This window comes from Oryza brachyantha, chromosome 7 (genome assembly GCF_000231095.2).
Source record: "Oryza brachyantha chromosome 7, ObraRS2, whole genome shotgun sequence".
In the NCBI taxonomy this organism is placed as follows: Eukaryota; Viridiplantae; Streptophyta; class Magnoliopsida; order Poales; family Poaceae; genus Oryza; species Oryza brachyantha.
The window spans coordinates 4105936-4121962 of record NC_023169.2 but is presented as its reverse complement, the minus strand read 5'-3'; the positions used below and the strand labels follow the sequence as shown (position 1 = coordinate 4121962).

Sequence of the window (16027 nt, the reverse complement as noted above, 5' to 3'; positions counted from 1 at the left end):
TCCCAATAAATAACTTACCAAAGCTTGGCATTAACAATTTCTATCCAAAATCTCTGTCTAGTCTTAACGCCAAACGATACCAAAAGTTTGGCGTCACTACAAATCCTCCATCTACCATCGAAACACGGTAGAAAACTACTACAAACTCCGTTCCAAAATAAATTATTTTTTAGATTTTAGATAAAATACTTGACTCTTCGTCTTATTTAAAATTTTTATGATTAATATTTCTATAGTTATCAGATGATAAAACATGAATAATATTTTACGTATGACTAATTTTTTTTAAAATAAGACGGGTGACTAAATGTTTAACACAGAAACCAACAACCGCCTTTTTGGGAACATACTAGATATTTTACTTATTACATATCATATAACTTTTCGTGAAGAGTCTTCACCGAGGGGTGTTTAGTTGATGAAAAGAAAATTTTGGATGTCACGTCAAACGTTTAACCGAATGTTAAAATGAATTTTCGGACACAAATGAAAAAACGAATTTCATGGCTAGCTTATAAACTACGAGACAAATCTTTTGAGCCTAATTAAGCCATCATTAGCACATGTAGGTGCCATCATTAGCACATGTAGGTCACTGTAGCACTTATGACTAATAATGAACTAATTAGGCTTAAAAGCTTCGTCTCAAAATTTTCACATAACTATGCAATATGCAACTGTATTTTTTGTTTTATCTATGTTCAATGTTTCATTTAGATGTCTAAAGATTTGATACAATGTTTTTGGATCAAAATTTTTTGGAATGCCTTATTGGATCGTATACACTAGCAGAAAACAAAATAAAAAAATGGCTGCCCCCCACCACACCAGCGCAGTATAGCCTGTCTCGCACTCGCTCGGTGGTGCGGTGTCCCGGCGGCCGCGGACGCGGAGGAGAAGGCGGCAGCGGGGGAAGGGGAGGCAGGCCCGCGAAGCGCGGCAAGGTGCGGATCTTCCATCTCCCTACGCGCCGTGGTCGCGCTCCCTCCCTGGTTTGGTTTTGTAGCCTGTGTTAGTTAGGTTCTGATGTGCGCGGGGTGGTTGTAGGTCATGGTCAGGGGCGGATCTATCGGGGGGCTAGCAGGGCTTCAGTTCCCTACGCGTCGGATTCCTCGTGTAAAATAGAGGAAAGAGGATGGGGAAGAAGAGGTGAAGAAAAAGAAGAAAGAATAGGGGGGCTGGTAGCTAGCCCCTTCAACCTTCAGATCCTGAATCCGCCACTGGTAGCAGTGACGGCGGAGGCGGAGAAGGCAGCGGTGGCGGCTGATGCTACTACTGTCGGTGGACACGCCCGGGATGGAGGCTCGATCTGACCGGTGCCGTGAATAGGCTGGAGGCGCTGTCGATTTAGGGTGTGTTTGGTTGGCTGGACTTGTCTGGATGGGAGATGGCCGTCTAGTTTTTTATTGTGTTTGGTTCGCGGGCGAAGCTGGATATGGTTAGAGATGGCAATGGGGACCCGCAACCCAAGACCCGATGGGTATTTATAATGGATATGGGTATGAGCTAAATATATGACCCGTGGGTAAGTAATTGGGCAAATACTTTCACCCGATAGATATGCGGGTAGAGAAACGTTCTTATGATCCTCATATCCGTTTACCTATGAGTAATAAATACCCATAAGTTTAAATGCATGTCATATCTTAATATCATATTAGCCTAGCCTAATTAACCAAAACCATAGGTATTTAAACTATCGATACCTTTTTCACCACACTATATGAATGTGTTATGTCCTAAGTATCTAGCGTTTATTAATATACTATATGGAAAGTTGGATATTTAGATTGTTTTAAACTTTTGCGGGTATATGGGTGACCCGACGGGTAAGCTTTACCTAAGCGGGTATGGGTATGAGGAAATTTTCTTACCCATGACGGGTATGGGTATTTTAATGGTACAAAATTTTATTAGTGGGTATGGGTATGGGATAGCAATACCTGATGGGTATTTACCCATTGTCATCCCTAGATAGGGTGGCCCAGGAGAGGAATATTATATGAAGATGCTGAATGTGTATATCCGACCAAATTGACTGTATGAGCTCATCTATCTTCACTAACGGTATTCATTAGTGATTGTTTAGTGATAATTAGCGTGTTTTTTATTAATTAGTAATTAAAAAGTTTAAATTAGTGTTAATTAGTGATGATAGGTATATTTTATTGTTAATTTGTACTAATTAGGATAATATTTATGTTGATTAATTAATATTATTATTTATTAGTAATTAAATATGCTTATCTCATCCATCCTCAACCATCCCACCAAACAAAACATTGGATTGTCCTATCCATCTAACCAAATATAAATTTGGATCACCATATCTGTTAAAATATAGATAACCATATTCCATCCTGTCTTGATCATCAACCAAACGTATCCTCATTCTCGATCCGAGGACGAGGGGGGCGGGACGGAGATGGTGGACACGAGGGCCGAGCGCTAGTATCAGGCCCATCCAGGCAGTATCAGGGCCACCATGAGATGGGCCCACACACAGCATCGCGTCCCGGCCCAGCCTGCCTGGACTGGACTGAACCCTAGGGGAGCACCTCACCTCGCGTGCATTCTCCTCTCTTATAAGGCGCCGCCCCACGACGGCGCTAGGGCTTTCTCCGCAGCCGTCGTCTCATCCTCCCGTCCGCCGCCCCCGCCCCCGCCCCCGCCCCCGCGCCGGAGAGGTAAGGCCGACGCCGCCGCGTCCTCCTACTCCCTCCTTCTCCGCCATACTCTTGCTAGCCCGAACGCATTTATCTGCTCGGTGGCCCCGACGTGGTCGCGGCTCCCCTTGGTCTGAGGGTGAGCCAGGCTAGATCCGCTCCCCCTGGGGCGCCTTTCTGACGACGCATCTCTTGTAGTTGCTACCAGCTCGCTGTTCGTGCCTTTTCTTCTTGAAATTGTCGGTAGGACATCACAGTTTAGTGCTCTGAATCTATAGTGCTGCTGATATTCACCGAGATGTTGGGCGTTATATGAGTGTGCTCGTTATGGTTGATTTGGAGATGTAGTGCTTTGTTAACTATTAGTTAGTGTGGCTCCTTGATTTGTGAGCTCTGAGTCTGTTGCCTATGTGAGCTTTTGATAATAGTTAAGGGCATTCCCAACCTGATGGCTATGATGATGTCCATAGCATTAAAAAATTGCCACATAGGATGAAAAATGATGTGGCAAGTGAATAAATGAGGAAAGAGAATGAAATCATGTCTGGCATGAGACATGGTTTCTACACAACATCCAAGATATCATGTGAGATAAGTATTAAATTTAAGTGTGGAATAGTGGTGTTTGCATTGGAAGAGTAGTGTTTAGTACTAGTTTCTTGATGATGGGAAGTTTATAGAAACCATATCTAGTGTTATGGGTTGGGAATGCCCTAATATCTAGTTTTACGTCAGGGGTTTTTGATTCAGGTGATATTATGATGAGAGGGCATGTTGTCAATTACTATTCCTCTTGCACTTGCTGAAATGTCTGCCTAATGCCTTCAGAATTATCAGCGCTGTCTGATCAGTACTTAACAGTTCTATGCTTAGTTTTATGGCTCTATCTATTGATAATGTGCTAGAATATTTCAATTATGCTTAGTTTTATGGCTCTATCTATTGATAATGTGCTAGAATATTTCAATTCTTAACGGTTTCATGACAGCTTTTGCTATTCCATACTTTTAAGTTACTTTTCTTCCTTGTATGCAGTTCCAAAAGGCAGCCCTGTGTAGCTCCAATGGCTCCTAAAGGTACACCAAAACTATTTATGGTCTTTTTATGCCTTCTTTTGATTGGAGATCACGTAGAAATTGGTTCATATTGATTGTATTTCTTGATTTTTAGAACTGTGCATCATAATATTGTAGTCATGCTACTTTACTTGATAGGGTCTTAGGACAAATGATTGCAATTATTTGTACTGAATAAAGTCTTTTATGTTGTTACGTTTGTTCTAAAATGAGTATTGAATTGTGAAGTTTTGATGCATGCTCATTCCTGTAATGGATTACATTAGAGCCCATGATAGTTCTGCCATGTTTATTGACCATTTCTCGGTGCTTAAGATGCATGAACTGACATTTGATCTCCTTGTGTGTAGCTGCTCCTGCCAAGAAGGGTGATGCCAAGGCCCAAGCCTTGAAGGCTGCCAAGGCTGTTAAGTCTGGGACAGCCAAGAAGACGACCAAGAAGATCCGCACGTCTGTGACATTTCACCGCCCCAAGACCCTGAAGAAGGCTAGGGACCCCAAGTACCCCAGGGTTAGTACCCCTGGAAGGAACAAGCTTGATCAGTACCAAATCCTGAAGTATCCTCTTACAACTGAGTCGGCAATGAAGAAGATTGAAGACAACAACACTCTGGTCTTCATTGTTGACCTCAAGGCTGACAAGAAGAAGATCAAGGCTGCCGTGAAGAAGATGTATGACATTCAGGCAAAGAAAGTGAACACTCTGATCAGGTTAGCACTTACCTTCGTACCTCATTTTACTGTTTGATTTGCCAGCTAGTGTAGTTAAGTGATTCTACTTGTCTTCCAGGCCTGACGGGAAGAAGAAGGCTTACGTGAAGCTGACACCAGACTATGACGCTCTTGACGTGGCCAACAAGATTGGCATCATCTAAGTTAGGGTGCTGCGATAGTCATCTGTGTGGTGGTCTTTATGTGATTGGAGTTTTGTAGCTATTACTTAGCGAATGCCTCAGTGGCTAAGTTCTCACTATTTTGCTGCACACTTCCATGAATTTGATATAATGCAAGTGACTTGTCATCAGCTAATATGTGCTTTGCAGATAAGTCATATTTGCATATTTTATTGGGTGTTATTCCTTTGTGATATGGTACCTTGTTTGGTTTACATGCTGCGATTTGCATTCAGATAAGTTGAACTCAACATGTACTGGCATAATATTTTTCACGGCTGGTGCTTTTGCCAATGAGCCGCATTTGTCGCTGAAACTTGAGCTTCAATGTCTTGTAAGTGCATGTTCAAAGGTAGAGCCTGTTGCGGGCTCTATTTCAAGCCACGTCAGCAACAAGAGTCTATAAAGGTAGTCAGATGTGGTTTATTCATTAATGCAATAATATATTTTTTATTAAGCTAGTTCTTTAATAAATGGTAAGAATCGGCTCTAAGCCGTTGTCATGAATGGGAACAACTTTTTTTTCTCTCCTTTTCTCTCTTTTCTTCATATCACCAAATTTGCTTACGTGGCGATTGAGAGCTTTTTTTTTTCTCTCATTTTCTCTCTTTTCTTCATATCACCAATTTTACTTACGTGGCGATTGAGAGAGTCAGCTAATAGATAACTTTGTACGTGTCCTAATACATCAACCTGAAATTCCTGGCACATTTGCGTTGTGGCAGCCGTGACGCGGTGAATTGATTCTCTGAGCTTCCCTCCTCGTCCACAACGTTGTGAATTGAAATCAGAAATGATCTCTTGGTAGAGCTGACTGTTTAGTTCAAAGTTATCACTGCTTTCTTCAGAACATCAGAACAAAGGTGAACGGGAAACTGCAAGTCACTACAGATGTGAGCGACATTTGACCAAAATTTGATCAACTGTTATCTAGGTTTGAAACTTAGATTTGAGTCTTAATTTAAAGTGTTGTTTTTATTAAAAAACATATTAGACAATAGATTACAAATTTAACACCAAAATTTTGACACCTAAATAAATTCTTAAATCAAGTCATTATTATTGTGATTTTAGGGTAAATTATTTTGACAGTTGGGATCAAATATATTTCTACATATAAGTATTTTATTTAGGTATATAGTTTATGAATAGAAATATTTTATTTGTATTTAAATTTTTTGAATACATATGCATAAAGATTATAAAAATAAATATTTTATCTATGTATAAAGTTTATGTCTATTTATGTAAAAAGCTTATAAATAGAAATTTTTATTTATGTATCATGTTTATGAATCGAAATATTTAGTATAAGTAGAAAGTTTACCAATGAAAAATATTTTTCATATATATAATTTCAAGTAGAAGGTCAAAAATTTAATTGCACTTTTATTTAAAAAGAGAACTTAAACTAAGAAACTGCAAAGTGCAAAATTGCCACCGCGCCGTTATCGCCCGTCTCTAGCTCCCTCTCCGCTGTTAGAGGAAAATAATGAAGAAAAGAAGGAGAAAAGGAAGAAGAAAAAACAGAATAAAAAAAAAGAAAGGAAAGATAAAATAAGGGGAAAGCTAAAAAAACCAGAATTTAAACTAGAGAGAGTGTTTGTAATGTCATTATATCCATCATACATCCTCACTGTTCTCTGCTCCATCTCCAATGTATAGACCAATCACAAGTAAATAATTTTTTTGATGGCTTAGAAAATGTACCTTCCAAGTCATTTGTTCTATATACGTACTGATTTTTTTATCATTTATGCTAATTAACATTTTGTCTTCTTTAGATGTGTCGTATTTTTTAAAGCGTCTGACGACAACTTTATGGTCAAAGCCTCCATGTTGTTTGAGCCTGCTGATATGATTTTGATAGTATTTCTTAGTCATTATCTCTAGAATCCTTTTTCTTCATGAGAAATAATATCTAGGCTATATTTATTAGATTAAATGTAAAATGATTTTGCAAATTATGAAGTCTTAGCTAGACAATTTCACATTCACATGCCTATTATTTAATCATGTGTAGTGAAAACATGCAATGATTAATTGCTCTTTATGAGCTTGATTGTTTTTTAAATTTTACTAACATGATATATAGTTATCATATGGTTCACATAATTAATTAATTACTACTGAGTTCCATTTATGTTTTAGTGGTTTCTTTAATATATAATGATTCTTTTTACCCGTAGCGAAGCACGGACATCTTGCTAGTTAAAATAAAATTTGAAAATAAATTATTCGTGGAGTCGGGAATAGTTAAATATGATCAACACATAATTGATGTGAGAGGCATACATTGTGTGAAGAAGTTTATATTTGAGAATAGTGAATTGTGTTCAATATCGTAAACAAATTAAGGTAGGTATTATACAAATAAAATATTTATGCATAGGTATTCATAAAATTTAAACATAAATAACTATTTCTGTTCAGAAACTTTATACATGAATGAAATGTTTATATGTAGAAATTTCTTTTGCTCGTCAACTTTGTACAACAATAAACGTACTATACCCTAAAAGTAATGATTTAATTTGAGAATTCATTTAGGTGACCAAAATTTGATGTTAAATTTAAAATCTATTGTGCCTGTATATTTGATAATAGAAAATCATAACAAAATGCACTATATAAATTTAGAACTAAAAAAATCTTTATTTTAATCGACAAAATAATACAATCGTGAATTCTGCGGCAGCAGTCGCGGACATCGAATCCACGACTTCACGTCAATGGCATCAACTATTCCCATCCAGCTATCCAATTTTCTTTCCTGGGTGAGCACGAAAAGTTTTTAAAACGTCGTTCACAGTGCGTGTGACGGCCAAAATATTGTTTGTCGGCTGTGGCTGACATACGGGCCCACGATGGACGAAAATTTGATAAAATCGTTATTCTCTTTATAATATATATATATAAATATAAATAATATAACTACTATATGGCGCTATGCGCTCTAGCTACGTATTACATGACGCGTGCCACACCACCGCCCCTACCCCACACCCCCATCACAAGTGCATCCCACCTGTTTACAGATGGTAGTTAATATTTATCTTAGTGAATACCTCACGCAAGTTTATGATCCAATTGTTTTACACTTTACGTTAACTTTTAACTAAACAACCAATGCAATTTTCAATAAGTAGGTAGTCATTTTTTTGAGTTAATTCTTGACTCAACAACATGCAGCACTATGCTACCTACGAAGATAGTTATTCTTTTTAACTCATACCCGATATGGTACAACGCGATTGGGTATATGACGTGCTTTGTTTGAGTGAGTTATTTTTTTAACTCTATCCCCCATCACATAACACTATGCTAAATTCGAAGCCAGTTATTTTTTAATTCATACCATACACTCACAGTGTTTTCTGGATATATGACGTACCTGTTTGAGTGAGTTGTTTTTTAACTCAATCTCAAAGGTGAGATGTCACACCTGAAGTTTCTATCTAAGCCTAAATCGTAAAAGAAATTATCAAATAAGTTGGCTTAATTAAATCAGGAAAAAAATCCCTCAAAAGAACTAATTTAATCAAATTTAAGTTCGCTGGAATATTTTAAAATATCTCGGGAATAGGCTAAATTGTTAACTAGATTTAAATTTGAATTGTAGAGTATAAAATTTTGCTCCAAAGTTAATTTAAAAATGGCAAAAAGCGAGGTTTTCTCTTTTTCCTCACTTTTCCCCTCCTTTTTCTTTTTTTCGTATTTAGGCCGTAGCCTAAATCTCCTCGCCTTTCTTTTCCTTCTTTTTCCCTCTCCTCTCCCTCCTCTCGGGCCGGCCCAGCCGAGCGCGGCCCAACTCCTCCTCCTCCTCCCGCGCCCGTGCGCCCTCCCCTCCTCCTTGCTGGGCCGCCTCAGCCCAGCTCGCTCCGCGCTCACGCCGAAGTCCGGCCTGCCTCCCCCTGACAGGCGGGCACCGCCTGTCCGATCCCCCCGCCCCGGCCCGACCGAGCCCGCGTTCCACCGCCATGGCCGACTCGGTCTCCCCGCCGCACCTGCCGTGGACTCCAACCTCCTCCCCGCCCTAGCCGGCCATCGCGCCCCTATAAAATCCTCCTCTCCGCACGCCGCCGCTTGTTTTTTCTCCCCGCACCTGAACGCCGCCGGGCCTCCTACGAACAGGTGGACCTCATCCCTCTCGCTGACATCAGCACCTCACTTTATTACACAATTAATTGATTTATTACACAATTAATTGATTTAAGGATTTTCTATTTAGTTTAAAAAAACAGTTAAACTTCTAAAATTCATAACTAATCCATCCGGTATCCGTTTAAATCCATTAAAATTTCATTAAATTCATAAAATTGCCAAGAATCCATTAAAATATTTTCTTGTGATGTTTCAGTAGAGTTTGTGCCTGTTTTATTTATGTTTGTGCCTTTTCGCTTAGATCCAGAGCCTGTTGATGCGCCGATTTACTTCGAAATCGTCGCCGAAGTACTCCAGAGAGCAGAGCATGGCAAGTGTCTCATATTTGAACATATTGATCCTATTATTGCAAAATACCTGCTTTATTTATTCAAACTTGCATTATTTTAATTAAAGTATTTACTGTATTTTATTTTTGGGTAACCTATTATGCCGTTGTTTATCCTCCGTTATTCATGTTATATACCAGGGGTAATTTGTGTAGAGTTAGGCCTAGGTAACACTTAGCTTTGCTTAGAACAAGTAGCTCATGGGATCACACATTGATCATTACTAGTAGTGGATAGCTAATGATGATGATGATTTAATACCCAGTACGGGTTAATGCCAACCAAAATATTGATAATAGTGGGCTGTGGGTGCATGGTTTTGAGACTCGCACCCATGACAATTAAGAACTGATTTGCAGGAAACCCTGAAAGTTATTTTAGTGCTAACCACAAGCTAGTATGGGCAACGGTGGGATTTGAAGTGTACTTGCGAACTATTCGACGCACCCAAGCTAGGGTGAGCGTGATAGAGTATGGATGGGCCCTACGACGGTCTATGTTGCTTCTGGATTCGCCTAGGCACAAGAGGGTCTCCCCGCCTTGGTTTAAAGGAGGGAATGAATCCTGCAGTGTGATGTGATTGAATAGAGAGGGTTATGCGACGGGTTGTATCACATGTTTCTTTCCGGTATGTCATGATGGTATGTCAGCGCACGTCCAAGTGTAGTGGAACTGTGTCTTGTGGATACAGTAGTACACCTTTGATCAGAGTAAACCTATTCGAATACCCATGCCCACGGTTAAGGGTGACCTGCTATATTCACTGTGATTAGTCGAACCATTAATAACATGATTAATATGGTTTTGGTTTGGGACTACTACAACGTGGTGTAGCGTTGAGTAGTGGTTGGGCCCGTTGCAACATGGTGTAACGTTGGACATTGATGTTGGTACTTTACAAATGTTATTTATTTATTTTATTCTATTTAAATCTCTGTTATTTATTAAATGCTGCTTTATGCAATTAACCTTAGCATATCCCTTGTGATCCATTGCATCATTTATTACTCCTATTTCATGCTACTTGTTGAGTACGGTGGTTTATACTCAGCCTTGCATAATTTCCCCCTTCAGAGTTAGAGGTTGAATCCGATGGAGCTGACTCTCAGGAGTAAGCTGCTCGCCGTCAAGCCGTTGCCTATGCACTGAAGCCGTGCTACATTGGAGCTACTCTACTTTATCTTTCTGTTGCATTTTCGTTAAATATTATTTTCAGTTGTTCTAAGAATGATGGTCATGTAATCAACGTTGTCTATTTGTGTATCCTGGCTGGTCATGGACAGGGATTTTAATACACATTTAAGTTTAGAAATTCATGTGAGGAATTTCTGGGTGTGACATGAGATATTAAATTCGTGCCGCTTTTTTAGTCAGCTACAGAGTTTATGGCAGTGAATCTTCAGGATATAGGCACATCATAACCAACGTAGTTATCACCGCGCACATCTTTTTCGGGCATTTCATTTTCTTATCCGTTGATGAGCACCACCCCTCTTCTCGCGGAGTCAGTTTTGGGGATTGCCGGTGCCGCTGTAGTTTCTTCCCGGTAATTTTTCACCCACAAAGGTGGCCGACAGGTAACTCTTGATATCCTCCGCCACTCAATCCCATCTTCTTTTATTTTTTTTGGTTGTTTGCTTCTATTTTTCTCATCTCATTCTGACCGCAACCTAGGTTTATTCGCTAATGCTTCTCTTTAGTAATCTAGAGGCACGTCGATGGAGATCACTGGGAAAATCCCTGCTAGGGTGAAGAGGATTAGGTTTGCCGATTAGCAAACTGAGTGTGAGGACGTGCTACCTCAATGCGTGGCCATCGGTGGAGCATCTTCATCAATGGTGGGGGATGAAGCAGCACAAAGGAAGCCAAAAAGAAAACGACACGCTACGTCGGCCTGCGAGGGCGCATTAGGCGACAATGTGAGCACCTTTTTTCCTTTTTCCTTTATAGTTGACTTTTTTTACAATAATTTTAATAGGCCGCAGTGTATTCAGTTAAATGTTTATTGAATGACATGCTTTAGTTCGATCACATCCCATTTATATTTGAAAACAACCACAACGTAAAACTCTTAGAGATCGACAACTCTATTACTTATGGAAATGATGTAGAGGAATAGTTCTCCAATGGGAAATTGACAGAGGGGCTATTAATAGACGCATTCAGTTTGATTCTATACAAGGATGACATGAGAAACATGGCAGAAATATTTGGAAGAAGAATTTTCATTCTGGCCACTATCTCGGTAACGTGAACGACGCCCACATTGAAATTTTTTTAACACAAGTTCTAGATCTATGCTTGGTTTTTTGGGGAGTTTTATCTTTTGGTTGACACCAACTATTGGTTACACTGGTTGTAGTATCTCCTTAACATCAACTTTATCAAACAAAATGGCAAGAGGGAAAATTTTCGGCCAATGCATTAGCTAGAAATTTAGATGATTTCATTCAGCACATAAACACATCGAAGACTTAGATAGTAAGCATCCTTGATTGTTTTGATATGGTTATTTTTTCGCTCCAAAAAAAATCATGGATTGTTTCTACCAATAATGAGTGTGAAACCCATCCAAACTCTAGTAATATGCTAACTTGTTTCTGCCCACATGCTTAGATAATTGTACTTGTGCTCCACAATAGTCATTGTCACCATATGCAATCAACATCGTACATAAGCGGGCCGACATAACGGACTCAAACAACTACCAGTTAATTAGAACAATGGTTAGCAATCACCACGGCGCGTTGTCCAAACGGGTCGTGAAGCGGTTGAGCCATGCATTGCAAATGACTGCGCCATAGAGTTTCTGTAGGTTTGGTGGGTTCAGCAAGATTTTGTTCCAACGACCGTGCATTTTATGTCATGAGGTTCACGGAGGCTTATGACAGCAACAAGCTAGGAACCGATCGAAAAGCTAACCATCGTGGTAACAAGTTATATCGTACTCACATTGAACCATTGACAAGGTTTACCTTTCATCATATAACTCTAACAAAATCCCCCCAATGTGTAATGCAGATCAACTCGACGATTATCCGCTCAAGCATTTTACACCAGCTTATGTTCAGCGAGCACAACCAAGCCGTGTCGCACCATCTCAATATCGAAAAGTTTCACGCACTTGCTGTTGTTGATCCTTTGGTGTAACACATGTGATGTTCAACCATTTTGTCAAACCTTTTTTGGGATCCATAACTTTTGTTATAAACCTATGGCTCCAAGGCAAACCACAACATCCAACTTGTGTGCTCGCAGAACTAATAGGTTTCTCTTTGGTGAATTAGATGTATATATTTAATTCAACTGGCTAGTTTGATAAGCCCAATATATAATGCTAGGTGTGGCTGCTTTTTTCTTGAGTTATTTTTTAACTCGATGATTCATATAACCAAACAAATCCCACATGGAACCAAATATCAAAGTTAATTTTTAACTCATATGTGTGATAGCTTTGACACACAATATTTACGTTCTTTCACAGTTAAATTTTAACCTAGCAACGGACTCTAAGTATCGGTTCACTGCTAGAGAAGTTAATAAATAACTATTTTCAGTTAACAGGACGTTTGGAGTATAAAAAGCACTCTAAGTTTATAACGCTAGGAATTAAACAATAACTAGCCATACGTCTCGATATCATCATATATATATATATATATATATATATATATATATATATATATATATATATATATATATATATATATAATGGGATATCTATACTTGGGTATCCGTTATCTGTACATGTACGTATAGTTCAGGGGTACTAGATAGGATGGTAATCAATATCTGTACCGGATCGGTTAAGGAGTTTGGTAATATCCGGATTGCCTGACTGGAATGCTGGACCCAACCGTATCCAATAGAATAGATCTTAGTCCTATTAAATTATGGCTGTACCTTATCTATAACCCTACCCCCACTATATAAGGGGGTACGGGGCAACCTCTAGGGGACAACAGATACACACACCGATACACATTTACGTATTCATCATCAAGTACAATCCCAAGCAAGACTAGGGTATTATCTCGCTAGCCGAGAGTCTAAACCTGGGTAAATCTTCATCTTCATCCTAACCATCGTTCTCTATGCCTTTATAGCCACCCCATATATTATTGATGACCTGGATCGTTGACATATATATTAATCTAGAAAGGTAATTAGAATTTAAGAATGATACTTTAAGGAAAAAATATACAATACTACTCGTGAGCTCATACAACAGTGATTAACTGAATTTTTATCATGTTTATATGTGGACTCATAATATATTTTATTACATATTTAATAATATGAGACATGTCGGTGTATATAGCTCACCCCATATCCTAACCCATATTTTTTGGCATATTCGGCTTCGAACTTGGATAGTATTGGGTATCCATTTTTCTTTCTTCCCATGAGCCTCGGGTCAGGTGGGCGGGTAGGAAATACCCGTCTCATTTTCACCCCTACTTCGTGGGGCTTTAGGATTCCTGGAATAAGGAATAAATATTTTTTCAAGGGCGTTCTCCTGTGTGGATGGGAATAATGATGAATCATCAAACCACCCATACTCCCTCGCCACCAACGCTCCCCCTCCACATCCGCATATCTGTGCCAGTGCTGCCTGCTTTGTACACCTACGTCTTTGGTCCACGTTCCCCTCCACCGACTTCACCACCAGCACTGATCTCCACCTGTATTGTTCCCTTTGTTGGCTTTGTCACCACCGCCGATCTCCATCTACCATGCTCCCCTCCACCAGCATCATGCTCCGGTACATGCCTCCCCCGCACTCTGTCACGCCCTCCATGCTTCCTCGCGGCATGACGTCGATGGTATCAGATGATACCAAATAGTTGGTATAATTTAGTACCAACTGGTATCCTCATTTGCTTCATAATTTATTTCGTCTAGACGGGATCCCGTACTATAGTCAGCCTATTTTTTCTTTCACAAAGCCATGAGGGTTTTGGCACGTGACCCATAACCCTAGGTAAGAATTTCATGGAATATCTATTAATCATTGTTTTCCATTTTTAATTCACCATAGTTATGAGTTATAAAATTGAATATGAAATTTAAAATTTATTTTCATAAATAGTTTTCTAAGTGAGGGTTCTCTGGTGTAATCCTTTTGAATTAGAAAGTTCTAGGTTATGACCCAAAATTTATGAGTTGGGTTCTCAGTTAGGTTCATCTGAAACTTTCTGGTTGTCTTATAGAGCTTTCTTAAGTGCAATTCTTTTGGATCCCAGCTTTGGACCCATTATTTCAAATGTTCCATGTTGAGACCAAAAGCTCTGAGCATGTATGATTTATTAGCTAGCCTTTAGTCCTACTCCATACCTTTTGGTTGAAACCAAAAGTTCACGTAGGTTTCTCGATTGAGCTAAGTGTTACGGCCTAGAAGTTTTGAACTAAAATCTAGAAGTTCTATGTCTTCTATTTTTTCCTAATGGTTATATTCCTGGGGTACAAATGTTTAACTTCCTCACCTCTCTTTTGATGGTTACCTCTCTAAAAAGCTAAGACTAAGCTCCTAAGCCTTATTAAGCTCTTATGACCCTAGATTTAACCAAATTATTGGTTTGGGCTGATAGATTGGATGTGAAAAGTGCTAGTGAGCTTAAAATCCATCCTTTAAGCACTCAAGTCTTCGCCAAGGCAGATCTATAAGGTTCGGTTTGGCCTTCACAAGGGAAAGATGACATGTGAATAAAAACCAAGCTCAACATGTGTGGTCACTTGGTGAGGAAAATGATTGAAAAGACCTGTCCTTCAAGGCTCCTCAATGGAGACGTAATATCATTGGATTCAAACTGCACAAAAACATGTTTGTCTTCGTGCTCTCACTTGTGTTAATCTTGTCTTTGTGCGTTGGTTTTACCTAATCTACATGTTTGCTTGTTTGATCTAGTTGGTGACCTCATATTCAGATTATGTTCATCCTTTGTCACCTTTGAGTTTAAGTGGAAGTAGATTTCTTGGTCTGAAATAAGTTGTTTGTGTTTTATCCACACCCTGTCATCGGTAATTCTCCTAGAAATTCAAGATTATGTATTCCACACAAATGTTTTATTTTCAAAAACATCTATTCACCCTCTCTAGACATTCACCCTCTCTAGACAACACCAAGAGTACATCCATAGATGAGACCAATCGATCTTTGAGATTTAATTGCCACTACCACTACCAATGCATGTGCTACTAGCCGACTAGTCAGTGCATGTTGAATCACATTGAGCAAGATCCAAGCAGTTCTCACCTGCGAGGAATAGGGATGTTCGTCAACCTGACCAAACTGAGTGAACTATTTTGTTAGCTAGGGACACATGTCTCAAACTTGAGGCACATGGGCAACCTTCACTACCGCTGGATATGCAACAACATGGACACATTGGTCTTAGTACATGTTTTCATTAATATGACAAATAATCTCTATCATGTGCCAACATTATAAACAACAAATCTCGAATGGATAAATCCACTGAATTTAGTTCATGTGTTATGTTATTATATAGATATATTTAACACTCACCTTTCTTAGCTGGTTTTTTTTCCTCAATACTTCTAGAGATTAAAAAAACTCCAAATATGTAAGTCATGATAACATAATAAGATCATCTTTATTGTACTTTGGTTCAAGTTGACATCTCAAAGGACTAGTCATCCATCATGCTCATGTTGATGTGATGGTGATACTACTTAATGGTGCATGGGGGTAGGTAGGCTTGTTCAAACACTAGCTCGGGGGAAAATCCTAGCAAAAAACTAGGATTGATCATGGTCCGAGCCCAACAATTCACAGAAACAAAGTCTGGCTTAGCTCAGCCTGATTTGACCCCAAGCTTTCTTAGGTCGGGCTAGGCTTTTTTTGGGCTTTCTTGAGTTTCAATACCTAGGCTCAA

General features: G+C 39.2%; 1 protein-coding gene across 1 annotated transcript; it reads left to right on the top strand.

Moving 5' to 3' along the window:
- Positions 1-2660: 2660 nt before the first annotated feature.
- LOC102716052 (60S ribosomal protein L23A-like) lies at positions 2661-4773 on the top strand. The gene is made up of 4 exons (XM_006657498.3): positions 2661-2687; positions 3702-3742; positions 4093-4453; positions 4533-4773. The coding sequence occupies exons 2-4, from the start codon at positions 3730-3732 to the stop codon at positions 4615-4617; spliced, it is 459 nt and encodes a 152-aa protein (XP_006657561.1). The 5' UTR covers positions 2661-2687; positions 3702-3729; the 3' UTR covers positions 4618-4773.
- Positions 4774-16027: the final 11254 nt, after the last annotated feature.

Excerpts from the sequence above, each read along its gene's own strand:
- LOC102716052 (XM_006657498.3), top strand. Across the intron at positions 4,454-4,532 it reads AAAGTGAACACTCTGATCAG|GCCTGACGGGAAGAAGAAGG; the intron begins GTTAGCACTTAC and ends CTTGTCTTCCAG.